The sequence below is a fragment of the Labeo rohita genome, chromosome 16 (assembly GCF_022985175.1).
Source record: "Labeo rohita strain BAU-BD-2019 chromosome 16, IGBB_LRoh.1.0, whole genome shotgun sequence".
Taxonomy (NCBI): Eukaryota; Metazoa; Chordata; class Actinopteri; order Cypriniformes; family Cyprinidae; genus Labeo; species Labeo rohita.
Window position 1 is genome coordinate 18,699,264 of NC_066884.1, and position 15,844 is coordinate 18,715,107.

Genomic DNA, 15,844 nt, shown 5'->3' on the forward strand with positions numbered 1-15,844 from the left:
TAGCTCTGCTACTAAATTTATTTAAAAATGTACAGCTATGATCAGCTGTTTCTCCATCTTGGCTAAGCTTTCAATGTTGTTACTGGAAAAGATGAAGCTAATTGGTTGAATCTTGTCACATGACCCGTGGTGCGCTTGCGGCATTCTAAAAAGTTGAGATGTTTTCATCTCAATGTGGTGTGGACGCGCTTGATAAAACTGAGCGCATCGCAACTGTGTCGCTTCCGTTATGAGCGCGGCTGCCGCGCGTCTACATATGAAATAACGAACTTGAGTGCGCAAAAGACGCGATATGTGAACGGCCCCATGGATGTTTTGGTGAACAATGCCTGATGGTAATAGGGACTGAATTGACTGACTTAAAGAGTTAGTTCACCCAAAAATGAAAATTCTGTCATTGATTACTCATGTCATTCTAAACCTGTAAGACCTTCGTTCATCTTCAGAACACAAATTAAGATATTTTTGATGAAATCCGAGAGCTTTCTCACCCTGCACAGACAGCAATGCAACTGACACGTTCAAGGATCAGGGTTCTACTGTACGTCAGCACATATGTCGTGGTACTCTCGTGAATGCACGTCAAAGACAGAGACTATTTTAACGATGTCCTTACTATCTTTCTGGGCCTTGAATGTGGTAGATGCATTGCTGTCAATGCAGGGTTAAAAAGCTCTCTGATTTCTTTAAAAAAATATTAATTTGTGTTTCAAAGGGGAACAAAGTTCTTACGGATTTGGAACGACATGAGGGTGAGTAATTAATGACAGACTTTTCATTTTGGGGTGAACTATCGCTTTAGGTGAGCCAAACTAGCCCTGCATTCCAATGTGCATACTATCCACCCTATCTGCCCTAAATAGTATTGAAAATTACTACTATCACATAGAATTTAGGATGGATAGTATACACATTGGGACACAGGCCAGGTGATTTAATACTGTAGTGGAAAAAAGTTCCAGGTTTGAGTCTTTCTGCTGAATGGTCCTGCTGTACCTGACTGCTCTGCTTTCCATTTTCTGTGCACTTGACTTGTAAATTGCTCTTATAAAAGAAGTCTGCCAAGCAGCTAACAGAGTCTGCATAGTGGCCTTGTCTAACACACCAGAATTTATGGGATTTTAAAGCTCAAAGATTGTAACAGCAAAGCAGATTACAGCTCTCAATCTAACATCAATAAATCACTGAAACCTAGTAACACAAATGACTGAATGCCACTAAAAGTGGTCACTTTTTAGAAGCAGCTGTGTTAAAGACTAATCTCTTGCTTTCGACTGTAAGAACAACTTATTACTGCACGAATATCTGCTATAACAGCTTTTCATTCTTCTGCAGAGCCACCCACATTGCACTTGGACAAAAGAAGCAAAGTTTTCAAAGTTTTGAGCCTCCATTAGCTAAACAGATGGTGAACTGAACAGATAGTCCAATGTTAGCAGTAAAAGACTAAAAAAGTATTGAAATGCTCTTTGGGTCACTTTAGTAAATGAAAGCTTCTAGAGGGACCAACTTATCATTCAAACAGTTTGGAGCTCGGCCAATGGCGCACATAAAAGTGTCATATTTAGTGTGTGGTCTCGTACAGTATGTGAGTAGAAGTGGCTTTGGTTTCATTATAAACTACGGATGCTCAACATGACTCCCATTTTTCATTAGGTAGCACACAGAGTGTCCTTTCAGCACGATATCCCACATACAGACACAACACGCCGCGCAGAGACTGAATTTAGAGCAGAACTTCCACTGAAAAATCTTGGTCAGTGTTCAAGGATCTCATAAGCATGGGGTGCATTTGAGAGGAATAATCTAAATATAAAAACCCTGGAAGCTGTTCCCAGTTTTAGACACGCACTGTGTTTATCCTCGAGGTCAAATCTGACCTAGTGAGGTGACACGGGTGTATGGTTGTAGTTTGTCTGGAGCCCCTCAGACATGTGTTGAGTATGTGGAGCAGTATTGGGTTACTGAGGTGTCAGATTACACTGCAGATTTTGCTGAGTGGACATTAGGGTCCAGTTACAAACCCAGAGACTGAAAGAAATGGGGCAAGAACTCAGAAGACGAGGACGAGGCGTTCAGCGCTTTATTAAATGGCTATATTTAGCTTGGCCTGTTTTGATCTGTTAGCTATTAATAGGGCGCAAATCTAAACAGAAAGAGGAAACAAGCACAAAGACCAGTGTCACTATTAATAATAAGCAGAGATATGAAAATGAATGTGAAAATAATTATCAGTACACATAAATAAAGCATAAACATAGATATGTAATATACAGCACACATGAAAATATTTATATTTCAAAGTTTTATTTTATTTATAAAATTAAAGTTTAAACTTCTATTTCTACACTTGTATATTTATTTGAAAATAAATCAATAAATAAACATACACATTTAAAAGTTTTACTGGTCAATAAGATATTTTTAATTTTTTAAAAAATACTTTTACACTCAGCAAGGCTGCATTTATTTAATAAAAAAATCCTGGTAAAAGTGTGAAATATTATTACAAAATAAAATACATGTATTATAATTTAATATAAATAAAAATGTAATTTATTCCTGTAATTGCAAAACTTTTTAGCACCAATTACTCCAGTGTTCAGTCACATTATCATTCAGAAATTATTCTTACATGCTGATTTAATATGCTGATGATCAAAAAACATTTATTATTATTATTATCAAAATATCAGGATATTTTGATGAAAAGAAAGTTCAAAATAACAGCAATTATTCGAAATGTAAATCTTTTGTAATAGTATAAATGCCACTTTTGATCAATTTAATGCATCCTTGCTTAAAGTCTTTTAAAAAATCTTACTATCTTACTAAATATTATATTATATTATATATATGTTTCTAACGCTCATCAAGGCTGTATCTGTTTGTTCAAAAATACAGGAAAAATTGTTATTTTGTTAAATATTATAGCAATTTAAAATAACAGTTTTCTATTTTAATATACTTTAAAATATAATTTATTCCTGTGAAGCAAAGCTGAATTTTCAGCATCATTACTCCAGTATTCAGTGTCACATGATCCTCCAGAAATTATTCTAAAATGCTGATTTATTATCAATGTTGGAAACAGTTTAATTAACAGCTTAATATTTTTTTTGGGATCTGTGATACTTTTTCAGGATTCTTTGATAAATATAAAGTTAGAACAGTGTTTAATGAAAATAGAAATTTTGTGTTACAATATACACTACTATTCAAAAGTTTGGGGTCAGTATTTTTTTTTTTTTAAATAAATTAATACTTTTTATTCAGCAAGGATGTATTAAATGGATAAAAAAATGATAGTAAAGACTTAAATTGTTGGAAAAGATTTCTATTTTGAATAAATGCTGTTCTTTTAAACTTTTTATTCATCAAAGAATGAAAGAAAACAGTATCACAGGTTCCAAAACAATATTAAGCAGCACAACAGTTTCAACACTGATAATAAATATGATCATGTTAAAATGATTTCTGAAGGATCATGTGACACTGAAGACCGAAGTCTTCGCTTTTTTGCATGTGTGCATACTCCAACATTGAACACCTTGTATTATATGGATGGTATAGAGCAAATATAGTCAATCTGACAGTGAGGGCTGTATATAGTCACGGCTCATTAAATGTATGGTGTGGAAAAGGCAGGACTATAACACACCTCACTGGGGTCCTTAAATGGAACCAAATGTCCAGGCTGTCTGCTACTGGCAGTGCTCTAATACACTGAACACCACACAGTAAAATGGACCGTAAATCGCTATTTTAAGTAAAAAGGATTATAAAATGCAAAGCAAGGTAAAGTTTATAAGAATGTGTGTGTTTGTGGTTATTGAATGTGTTTGAGAAGTGTTAGTACCGTGACCGTTGGCGATGCATTTGTTGGGTCCTTTGCTCTTGCGTGGAGTGGACTGGCAGGAAGCAGGGGCATTGCTAGCACTGTCTTCTTCCTCTTCCTCATCCTCTTCCTCATCTACATCTTCATCATCTTTAGCACTACCAAAGTATGTCATGTTGCTGGGCAACGCAGGAGAGCCTGAACCAATGAGAGAGAGGGTAAAGACAAAATGAAGGAGTGTCATGCAGAGAGACAGAGAGACACACTGTACGAGTTAGAAACAGAGAACAGAACAGTAATAATGGCTACCAGCTGAGATTAAAACACATCCAGTCTTCACATAGCTTGCTTTGTAAGAAACCTGATTAACCTTAAACGGATAAAAATAGGATGATAAATTCACTTTTACATATTGTTTGCATATAAATATGTCTTAGCAATGTGTGGACACAACCACCCTACAATGATACAAATCTATTCACTGCTTTTTTTAAATCCCAAAAACCTAAACAGTCTAAATTATCAAGCCGTTTTGATTTTCTGTGCAGTATGATGTCATACTGTTCTAGCCCCGCCCATGACTGCTGATGGACTGTCCTGTATTAGCATATTTCCTGTTTTTGACAAGGTAAAAAGGGGGTTGTTTTACACAGCCAATGAGGAACTTTAACCAAAGTATGTTACAGATATTTCATAAAGTCCATAAACAATCATACCAACTTGTGGAAAACAGGCATCCGATGTTCCCTTTAAGGGGACTTAAAACACAGTTTTTTCATGTACCTATCAAGTTTGAGATTTGGGCTTTTTGGGTTTTCATAAAGTGTTTTTTCAGACTAATGGAAAGAAAACATCCAAAGGATACTGTTAAGTGTTTCTTTTATAGCACTTTTTCTATTTGTGTCAATAGATTTCAATTACAATACATATTTTTAAACGCTGTTTTCTCAAAATGAGTTTTTTCTCCTACACTGAGCAGTAATTCTCCACTTTAGTAGCACATACAGACACCAAACTTTACATTTTCATTCCTGTCTATATCCTGAAGGTTTTTACAGAGGTATTTGTTCATATATAATATGCTTGATTATATACAACATTTTACTCCACAAAAAATTGTGAAAATATATTGTTTTCTGTCTTTTCTGAAATGGGGAGTGACAAAAATGAGATACCCAAAAATACCCTCTGGAAAAAAAGTTCACCAAAAATAAATATTCTGTCATCACTTCTGTAACGTTGGGAGTGAGACGAGAGACAAGCGGATCCATTTGCACGCTTTTATTGAAGGATTTGGACAGAGACATGGTCAAGGCAGGCGTGGTCAGACAGGAGCAGACAGGTGTATAAGGGCTAGGCAGAGAGTAGTCGATAAACAGGCGGGGGGGTCGAGACAAACCAGACGAGGAGCCAGAATAACAGAAAGACACGACACGGGGTGAACACAGAGAAACGCTTCGTATGACCAGATAAACACAGTACAATACTCGGCGGTGAGTGACAGAAAGATCGGGGCTTTTATACTGTCTCTGATTGGACGGGGGTGTAGTGCAATGGCTGATGGGGAATGGAGTCCGGGGTGTAGTGCAACAGTCAGAGTGTGTAAACAGAGGGAGAGCGACATCTGGTGGTGAGCGGTCCGCAGCTCACCGACCAGATTCGTAACATAGCCCCCTCCCAAAGAGCGGCTTCCAGACGCTACAAACGAACCATATTCCAGCGGAGCGGTGGGGCGGGGGTGAGACAGGGCAAGGGCTGGAGGGCCAGGTCCGTGCAGAGGACCAGGTGACTGGGGCAGGACCGACAGAGCAGGAGCCCACCAGGGTGGAGCCGGAGGCGGTGCAGGAGGCACAGGGGCCCTCCAGGGCGCCGCCGGAGGCGGAACAGGAGGCACCGGAGCCCTCCAGGGCAGAGCAGGAGGCGCAGGAGCCCTCCAGGGCGGAGCCGGAGGCAGAGCAGGAGGCGCAGGAGCCCTCCAGGGCGGAGCCGGAGGCAGAGCAGGAGACGCCGGGACCTTCCAGGACGGAACCGGAGGCAGAGCAGGAGGCGCCGAGGCCCTCCAGGGCGGAACAGGAGGCGCCGAGGCCCTCCAGGGCGGAACAGGAGGCGCCGAGGCCCTCCAGGGCGGAACAGGAGGCGCCGAGGCCCTCCAGGGCGGAACAGGAGGCGCCGAGGCCCTCCAGGGCGGAACAGGAGGCGCCAGAGCCCACCAGGGCTGAGCAGGAACCCGCATAATAGACTGGGACCTGGGGAGAACAGTGACAGAGGAGGCAGACAGAATGAGGGAAGAAGCAGAGAGTTTGTAGGGGGGCGCCACCTCCAAGGGAGGATCCACAGCCACGGCTGACACCTCAGGAGGCATTGGCGCGGCTTCTCCAACTGACGGGAGCTCTGGAGCAGACTTGGGACCAGACGGGACCTCTGGAGCAGACTTGGGACCAGACGGGGCGTGACTTGAGTCTGGGCCGTCAGGCGGGGCGTGACTTGACTCTGGGCCGTCAGGCGGGGCGTGACTTGACTCTGAAACCGCTTCGGGAAGACCGGCCATGATGGGTGCCGACTCAGGAGCAGAAAACATGACGTGACCAGGCTGTGGCTTGACTGAGATGGCCTGAGCAGGCTGTGGCTTGGCTGACGGGGCTTTAGCCGGCTCTGACGTGGCGGCCATCTTGTGCGGTGGCTCTGGCGAGGCGGCCATCTTGTGCGGTGGCTCTGGCGTGGCGGCCATCTTGTGCGGTGGCTCTGGCGTGGCGGCCATCTTGTGCGGTGGCTCTGTAACTTGGCTTGAGACAGGAAACACAGCTCCAGCTTGGTTTGACACAGCTCCAGCTTGGTTTGACTCAGGAACAACATGGCTTGACTCAGGAACAACATGGCTTGACTCAGGAACAACATGGCTTGACTCAGGAACAACATGGCTTGACTCAGGAACAACATGGCTTGACTCAGGAACAACATGGCTTGACTCAGGAACAACATGGCTTGACTCAGGAACAACATGGCTTGACTCAGGAAACACAGTTGCAACTTGACTTGACTCAGGGAATGTAACTGTACCTTTAAACGGCTCTTGTATGGCAGCTGTGACGTGACGGAGCTCTGTGATCGCCGCCATCTTGTGAACGGGCTCCGCCGTTGCCGCCATTGTGTGGACGCGCTCCGACGCGGCCGCCATTTTGTGAACGGGCACAGCTGTCGCCGCCATTAGAGCGATGCTATCCATTACGTTCGCCGCCATTTGAGCAATGCGATCCATTGCCGTCGTCATGGCTCGGGCGCGCCCAGCGTGGCCGCATTTCCCGAGTGAGCCAAGCGGCCAGCGGATCTGTGGCGTCGCGCTCCGGCGCGGCCGTCATTATATGAGCGGGGCGCGGCCGCCATTACCGAGTTGTCGCGTTCCTCCTTCGCGACCCCCACAGTAAGCGACGCGCCCCACACAATAGTCCAAAGTCCATACCTGAATGTCCGAGGGAAAAGCTGCTGGATCCTGTTGTGGCCGAGTATTCTGTAACGTTGGGAGTGAGACGAGAGACAAGCGGATCCATTTGCACGCTTTTATTGAAGGATTTGGACAGAGACATGGTCAAGGCAGGCGTGGTCAGACAGGAGCAGACAGGTGTATAAGGGCTAGGCAGAGAGTAGTCGATAAACAGGCGGGGGGGTCGAGACAAACCAGACGAGGAGCCAGAATAACAGAAAGACACGACACGGGGTGAACACAGAGAAACGCTTCGTATGACCAGATAAACACAGTACAATACTCGGCGGTGAGTGACAGAAAGATCGGGGCTTTTATACTGTCTCTGATTGGACGGGGGTGTAGTGCAATGGCTGATGGGGAATGGAGTCCGGGGTGTAGTGCAACAGTCAGAGTGTGTAAACAGAGGGAGAGCGACATCTGGTGGTGAGCGGTCCGCAGCTCACCGACCAGATTCGTAACAACTTCCTTTATTACAAAACTTTATGACTTACTTCTGTAGAACATAAAATATTTTGAATTCCACCACCTACCCCACCATTCGTGAACTACAAGTAAGAGGTCAGTAAGATAGGAATAAATTATTACATTTTTATTACATTTATTACAATAGAAAACATTTTAAATGTTAATATTTCACAATGTTATTTTACTGTATTTTGATCAAATAAATACAGCCTTAGTGAGCACATCCTACAAGAAGTAATGAAAATATCTTACAGACTCTGGATCTTTAAATGGTAGTATACACTTACAAGAATTAGTTCACTTCCAGAATAAAAGTTTCCTGATCATTTACTCACCCCTATGTGTCTTTCTTTCTTCAGCTGAAAAGAAATTAAGGCTTTTGAGGAAAACATTGCAGGATTTTTCTACATATAGTGGACTTCAATGGCGCCCACGAGTTTGAACTTCCAAAAGGCAGTTTAAACGCAGCTTCAAAGGGCGCAAAACGATCGCAGCCGAGGAAGAAGGGTCTTATTTAGCAAAACGATTGGACATTTTCTAAAAAAATAAATAAAATAAAATGTACATACTTTTGAACCACAAATGCTCATCTTGCACTGGCTCGACCTCCCGCCTACGTTGTGCTTGTGTAATTACAAAATGCGTAAGTACTGACCCAGTGTTTACAAAGCGAACGTGCAAAGAAAGTCAAACACCGTTTACAAAAAAGGTACAAATTGGAGGAGAAAAAGAGAGTTTTTTGTACCCTACCTTTTTGAACTGAAGTACACAAATGAAAAACCATGCAAGACCTTTCCAATGTAAATTCGTAACGCATGAAGTCGTAGACTTTTTACCTTTTTACTGTAGACTTTATACTTTTTAACCACAAATGCTCGTCTTGCACTAGCTCTGCAATGCGTTTGCAGAGCTAGTGCAAGATGAGCATTTGTAACTAAAAAGTACAGAAATATAGTTTTTTATTATTTATTTTTAGTAAATAACTGTTCGTTTTGTTAGATTAGACCCTTATTCCTCAACTGGGATTGTGTAGAGCTCTTGTAAGCTGCACTGAAACTGCAGTTTGGACCTTCAACCTGTTGGCCACCACTGAAGTTCACTATATGGAGAAAAAACCCCAGAATGTTTTCCTCAAAAACCTTATTTTCTTTTTAATTGATTATCAGGAATGTATATTCTGGAAGTGAACTTCGCTTTTAAATAAAACAATTCACAATGACTGACTTCAGTTTCTATTTTACAAAACAATGCTAGACTTCACTAACTTACTGTATTTAAAAAAAAACGTAAAATATTTTGTGTTCTGCAGAAGAAAGAAAGTCATATAAGTTTGAGACAGTGAGTAAACAAAAAAAAAAAAACATTAATCTATCAGATTTCTGTGTTCTGTGTTTTGCCCAGTCATTCTCTCTGAGAAGACAATAATTAGAAGACAACTTCCTAAAACTCTGGTGTGAGCATTTGTATACTGTCCAAAGCTCCATATCCTGTTTAACTTCACTGTCCCAGCACTGTGTGAGAGAGAAAGAGCTGTTAAATGTGACGGCAGAGTGGTCTAGTCCAGTGCTCATCTCATGTGCTACTGATCCTCACTCAAGGGTTCAGTGCTCACAATGGAGAGCCTGTTCACAAGCTTTATCCCACATTCCCTCAATAGCCATTTATCTGCACCAGAGTCACTGGGTCTGTGGTGCTCGCATGTGCCGTAGCATGTGATTGTGTGTGCATGCGTGAGAGAGTGTATACGTGCACCGAGGAGGGGGTGGGGAACGGGACAGACTACCGAGAGAGAAATAGACAGGAGAAGTGGCCACACTGCTTTTGAATCAGTCCACTTCTCCAACCACAATAACCAATAGAGCATTATATTTATATCGCACCCTGGTCATATCTGCCATTATTTGAGATTAATAGAAATGAACTATGTGAAACCCTATTAGCGACTGGTTATGGACGGTGAGGTGTAATTTCCAGGTAAAATGAGAGACCAGATGAATGGTGAAAGAAAGGATCTCTGGGCCCCCTAGACTACAGAGCAAGGCAGCTCTTTAGGCCAGGCTTCTATCATCAATGGCTTTAATAAGCGCTCCTGGGGGCTTTGAGCTGCTGGGTATTGTTCACATCTCAAGAGGCAACTGAATGATTCTTCGATTCCTCTCTGATAATGCCAGAGGTTTTGAAGAGCCATTTCAGAGCGAATATTAATGAATGTGATTTTCATCTCACAATTACTACTCTGCAGTAATACAGCTGATGATTTGCTATGATAAAGTATTCAACTCTCACTTTCATTAATTAACATGATACGCATAATTTGGCTATCTGCAGAAAAGATGTCTACGTTTAGTCCAAGTATCCTATTATTTTTGAAAAGACATGGAACACCACGACTCGTGTCGTCCTCTGATTTGAATTCCTCCTCGAAGCGAAGCATGCCTTTGCGTGAGGATTTTTGCACATGAATCTGAATGTGTTTTTATATCTGTCCCTTATGGGCTGATGGAGAATGAGAGTGAGAGAAAGTTTGAGTTTGAGAGAAAAAAAGAGAGAGAGTCAGGCTAAAAATGGCATAACTAAATAATATGCGTTACTGAATATACAATGATGGAACCCAAATCATGTGTATAATACATATAAAGTTTGGGGTTGCTAAAGGGATAGTTCAACTAAAAATGAAAATTACCCCTAGATTTACTCACCCTCAAGCCATCCTAGCTGTACAGTTTATAACTTTTTTCTTTCAGGTGAATATATTCTGAGTATTATTAAAAATTTGCTGGCTCTTCCAAGCTTTGTAATGGCGGTGAATGGCTGTTGAGATTTTGAAATCCAATAAAGTGCATCCATCAATCATAAAAAGTGCTCCACATGTCCTAGGGGGGTTAATAAAGGCCTTCTGAAGTCGATGCATTTGTGTAATAAAAATTTCCATATTTTAAACTTTATAAACCGTAATGTCTAGTTTCCACTAACTGAAGATTCTTGCAAGAATCAAGTTTTGTTTACAGCAAAGGAAAACCAGTCTCCTCTTGGCTTATATAGAAAGCTTTTGAATAGAAACAGCCATTCACTGCCATTATAAAGCTTGGAAGAGCCAGGACATTATTTAATACAACTCTGATTGTATTTGTCTGAAAGAAGAAAGTCATATACACCTAGGTTTGAGGGGGTGTAAATCATGGAATAAATTTAATTTTTAGGTGAACTATCCCTTTAAGATTTTTTTATAGTTTGTGACATAAATCTTTTATTCTCACTGCTTTTATTTGATTAAACTAAGGTACACATATTATATGTAAAAATAACAATACAATTTAAAATAATTTTCTATTGCACAATATTTTAAAATGTAATTTATTCCTGTGATGGCAAAGCTGAATTTTCATCATTTCTTCAGTGTCACCAATAATAACATGCTGATTTAGTGCTCAAAAAAAAAAACAAAAAAAAAAAACGGTTTGGACAATTGATTCATGATGTATTCACTTATTTAATACATTTTGTAAATTATGAGCACAAAAAACTTGCAGCTTTAAGTAATTTCACTGCTTAGTAGAAGTTTAAGAATCGGCTTTAGGAGCAGACAACTCAAAATAAATAAATAAAAGATTTTCCACTGATAAGTGACATCTGCGCTTCCTCGCTCATGAGAAACACCAGCCGCCAGTACATCTGAGTTACGGCTTATGGTTTCTATTAAATCAGCCTTGACTTATGTGACACTACAAGCTCAGGTTATATTTTAAAAATCCATAAACTGATCCACAATGCCACTCTCACATATACGTTCGCTCTCAGCTCTAACCCAATAATGAAAAGAGGTTTGATGTGTAGAAGGGGACGAATGGAGACTGGGAAAAGATGTTCTCATTTACATTCTTTATGTTTGAAAATCCATTAACCCACTTTGCCCTCAGCCAAGAGTCCATGGCAAATCCAATCAGTCTGTTCCCTGTCTTTACACAGCCGTGTGTGAGGAAGAAGAGAGATGGAGAAAGTTAACCATTTCAAAATAGCCTGGGAAATGGGAGCGAGTTTGACGGGAGAGAGAATAAGAGAAAGTACCACGTTAACTCAATTTGTGTCCTCTATGTTTGTTCTGCCAGAAAAGTGGAGGAGAAGAATATGATGAAGGACTGCAGCAGAATGTATAGGCATCACCAATCCCGACTTTGATGTTATCACTGTTTTAACATGCACAAATTTACAACAATTATGCTTAATTACTCGAAATCTGTCCCCCAAGGTCATGTAAACACTTTAATCTTTTATCTGGTAAACGCAAACGTTCATTTTTTTTAAGTTCTGTTGACTTATGCGCACATCATGTTTGCGAGTTTATCTGTTTATGCTTTAATGTCACAGCCAGTGTTACTTTTGTATTATTTTTTATACCATTACATTGTTTATTAATATTTAAAATAAGCTTTTATTTTTATATTTTCAGTTTTAGTTTTTATTTTAGTTTAGCAATTTTTATGTGCTTTTATGTACATTTTAATTTCTGTTGTTTCTACTGAGTGTTCGATTATTTTTATTTCAGTTTTAATTTTAGTAATTTTAGTACTTCAAAATTGTTTTACTTCAGTTAGCTGCCAAGGCATCATTTCTAATTTTTCTGTAAGTTTTTTTAATTTAAATTTGAAATTAAACGTACATTTAAATTTATTTTTTAAGTTTTTAATCTAATATATATATATATATATTTTTTTTTTTTTATTTTTTTTTTTACATTTTTTATTATTTTCATTTTATTTTAGCTTAATATGTTAATGAAAACATTTTTGAATGGTAGTAATTTTAGTTAACAATAACAACACTGGACAAAACCAGAGATTGTTATGTTTTTATGGTTATGTCAGTTTTCATATTTATTAACATTTTGCTGTAGATGTAAACATATTCATCGATGCTCTGTCTCTCTTAATAAAATGTACAACATCCATATGCAAATTAACTAAATCGAGCTGACTTGAAATAGATGTTTGGGTCGACAAACAACAAAAATGTTTGTCCAGTCAATAGAATTTTATATTTAAAAATAAAACAAAAGCAACCTACATTTATAGAGGAGAATCTTCATTTAATTTCCAAATAATTCTTCTAAACCTGAATAGTATAACTCTAATGAATAAGAAGAAATTCATCATTTTCGGAAGCTTCTTCTTGCTACTTCCACCTTTGACTTGCTTACCAGAATGGTAAAAACTGAACTGAAAATGTGCGAGATCAGCCAAGACTCAAAATAAATAACAGCCACACACACAAGAGAGTCACCCGAATGTTTGCCAGCATTACCTGTGACCTCCATGTGAGAGGTGAATGTGTGCTGCCCAGCGGCGAAGAATTATGGAGTCTGTAAACATTTTAAGAGTTGATAGAAGGAGAAAATGAAGATGGACAGAGAGCAGACCCACCTCTTAAACAGAGGAAGGTAAGGAAGTCTTCGGTTTTGGGTTTGCGTCTCGTGAGGTGGTTGAGCATAGCTGGGCTCGGGGGCATGGCCTCCAGCATTTTCAGCGGGGTGGCATTGGGAGAACAGGGATGAGACTGAGCAAACTTCCTCTGAGCCTGCAGTCTTGGCCTGGTATGAGAAACAGGGAATTAGGGAAATTAAGGGATTAGTTCTCCTAGAAAGGAAAATTCTGTCATTATTTACGCATCTTTCCATCCTTCATTTATTCATCAAGCAATTTTGAAAGCTTTTACTGTCCAACTTTCCCAAGCATTTACAATGAAATGTGGGTTTTGAGTAAAATGAGAGTAAATGGCAGATTTTTTAAGTTAGAATTTTTTTGCATCTTTCATTTGATGACTAATGTTTCACTGAGGCTAAAAACTAGTTCACAAAGCAGATTTATAGAATCCATATAAGGAAAAATAACTAAAACATTCTTTGCTAGAAAAAGAGATGTAAATCTAATCGTATAGAAGACGTGCAGAGGGAAGCAGTTTGGTCTGATATATAAAAGCTCAGCAAAAAGTCTGACTATGTAAGTCATTTTTTAATTGGCCAGCAGCACAGTATGTTGTGTTTTGATGTTTGGATGTCCCCACCAGGCTTACAAAGCAAGGCTTCCATGATTTGATGTTTGGCTGGTGAACAGTATGGATCAGCCTAGAATGTAAGATACTGCATCTTTTTGACAATTAAAGTTATAGATCTGTTATTTGTTATTAAATTTTGAGGTCAAAATTTTACATACACGTTGCAGAACGTGCAAAATGTTAGTTGTTTTCCCAAAATAAGAGGGATTATACAAAATGCATGTTATTTTTTTTATTTAGTATGGACCTTAATAAGACATTTCACACAAAAGATGTTTACATGTAGTCCACAAGAAAAAATAGGTAAACTTATAAAAGTTACCCTGTCCAAAAGTTTACATACGCTTAATTATAAATACTGCATTGTTGCCTGAATGATCCACAGCTGTGTTTTTTTTGTGTGTTTTTTTTTTTGTTTAGTGATAGTTGTTCATGATTCCCTTGTTTTCCAGAACAGTTAAACTGTCTGCTGTTCTTCAGAAAAATCCTTCAGGTCTCACAAATTCTTTGGTTTTTCAGCATTTTTGTGTATTTGAACCCTTTCCAACAGTGACTGTATGATTTTGAGATCCATCTTTTCACACTGAGGACAACTGAGGGACTCATATGCAACTATTACAGAAGGTTCAAACGCTCACTAATGCTCCAGAAGGAAAAACAATGCATTAAGAGCCGGGGGTGAAAACTTTTGAACAGAATAAAGATGTGTACATTTTTCTTATTTTGCCTAAATATCATATTTTTTTTTCATTTAGTACTGTCCTACAGAAGATACTTACATTGTTTCCCAAAAGACAAAGTAAGTTAAATTTACCCTGATCTTCAAATTTAAAAAGTTTTCATTCCCCGGCTCTTAATGTCATTGTTGGAAATGGCTCAAATACACATAAATGCTGAAAAACCAAAGAATTTGTGAGACCTGAATGATTTGTCTGAAGAACAGCTGGCAGTTCAGGACAAACAAGGTACTCATGAACACTAGAAAAAAAACACAGCTGTGGATCATTCAAGTAACAACACAGTATAAAGAATCAAGCATATGTAAATTTTTAAACAGGTTCATTTTTATAAATTCAACTATTATTTTCTCTTAATATATAAATGTATTTTATGTGAAATATCTTACTTAGGTCTACAGGTCTAGTACTAAATAAAAAATAACATGCAGTTTGTATGATCCCTCTTATTATGGTAAAATAATTAACATTTTGCAGATTCTGCAAGGTGTATGTAAACTTTTGATCTCAATTGTACTACAGTGCCACAATATACTGTGCTGAAAAATCTCACACAGAAAAGTCTTAGTAAACTTACCTCTTCCTGACAGGCCCCTCTATTGAGTACTCATGGCTGCAGTCTTTGCTCTGAACTGCATGTTGTGTCCGGTCTGACTTACAGCTTCCAGCAAACAGCCCAGCTTTAGCTCCCGAACCGTTTAAATGACCATTTGCAAAGGAGCCTGGGAAAAGCAGGTATGGTTCAAGTTTATAGCCATGTACACATACACACAAAAGAAAATGACTTGCTCCATCCTATTTCTTTAATATTTCTATATTTCTAATGCAGATAAGAAGAAACTGCTGAATAAAGTTGTTAGTTTTGTTTTCTTTGCGCAAAAAAGTATTCTCATAGCTTCATAACATTAAGGTTGAACCACTGATGTCACATGGACTATTTTAATGATGTCCTTACTACCTTTCTGGGCCTTGAGCGTGTCAGTTGCATTGGTGTCTATGCAGGGTCTGAAAGCTCAAAAATATCTTAATTTGTGCTCTGAATATGAACAAAGGTCCTACGGGTTTGGAACAACATGAGGGTGAGTAATTAATGACAGAGAGAGAGATTAATTACTTTATAACTTTTATAACTTAAACTAATTATTTATTTATTTACACAAGTATGTCTGTGTTTGATGATGTTCCATGGCATTCAGAAGAAATTCTGTCAAGTGAAGCAAACATCAGCAGAAACCTGTGAATAAGAACGCAGCTTCTAACTGCACAGGTTAATGC

At 39.2% G+C, this 15,844-nt stretch overlaps 2 protein-coding genes across 2 annotated transcripts in view; both read right to left on the bottom strand.

Annotated features, from left to right (window-relative positions):
- jarid2a (jumonji, AT rich interactive domain 2a) overlaps positions 1 to 15,844 on the bottom strand; it is a 56,245-nt gene that overhangs the window by 20,339 nt on the left and 20,062 nt on the right. Inside the window, 3 exon segments of the mRNA XM_051131018.1 lie at positions 3,860 to 4,036; positions 13,202 to 13,368; positions 15,147 to 15,291. Coding sequence (XP_050986975.1) covers positions 3,860 to 4,036; positions 13,202 to 13,368; positions 15,147 to 15,291 — 489 coding nt within the window.
- Positions 5,105 to 7,101, bottom strand: LOC127178277 (uncharacterized). Its single transcript, XM_051131030.1, has 2 exons — positions 6,348 to 7,101; positions 5,105 to 6,257 (listed from the first exon to the last, which is right to left on the bottom strand). Exons 1-2 carry the CDS (start codon positions 7,092 to 7,094, stop codon positions 5,163 to 5,165), a joined length of 1,842 nt encoding a protein of 613 aa, XP_050986987.1. The 5' UTR covers positions 7,095 to 7,101; the 3' UTR covers positions 5,105 to 5,162.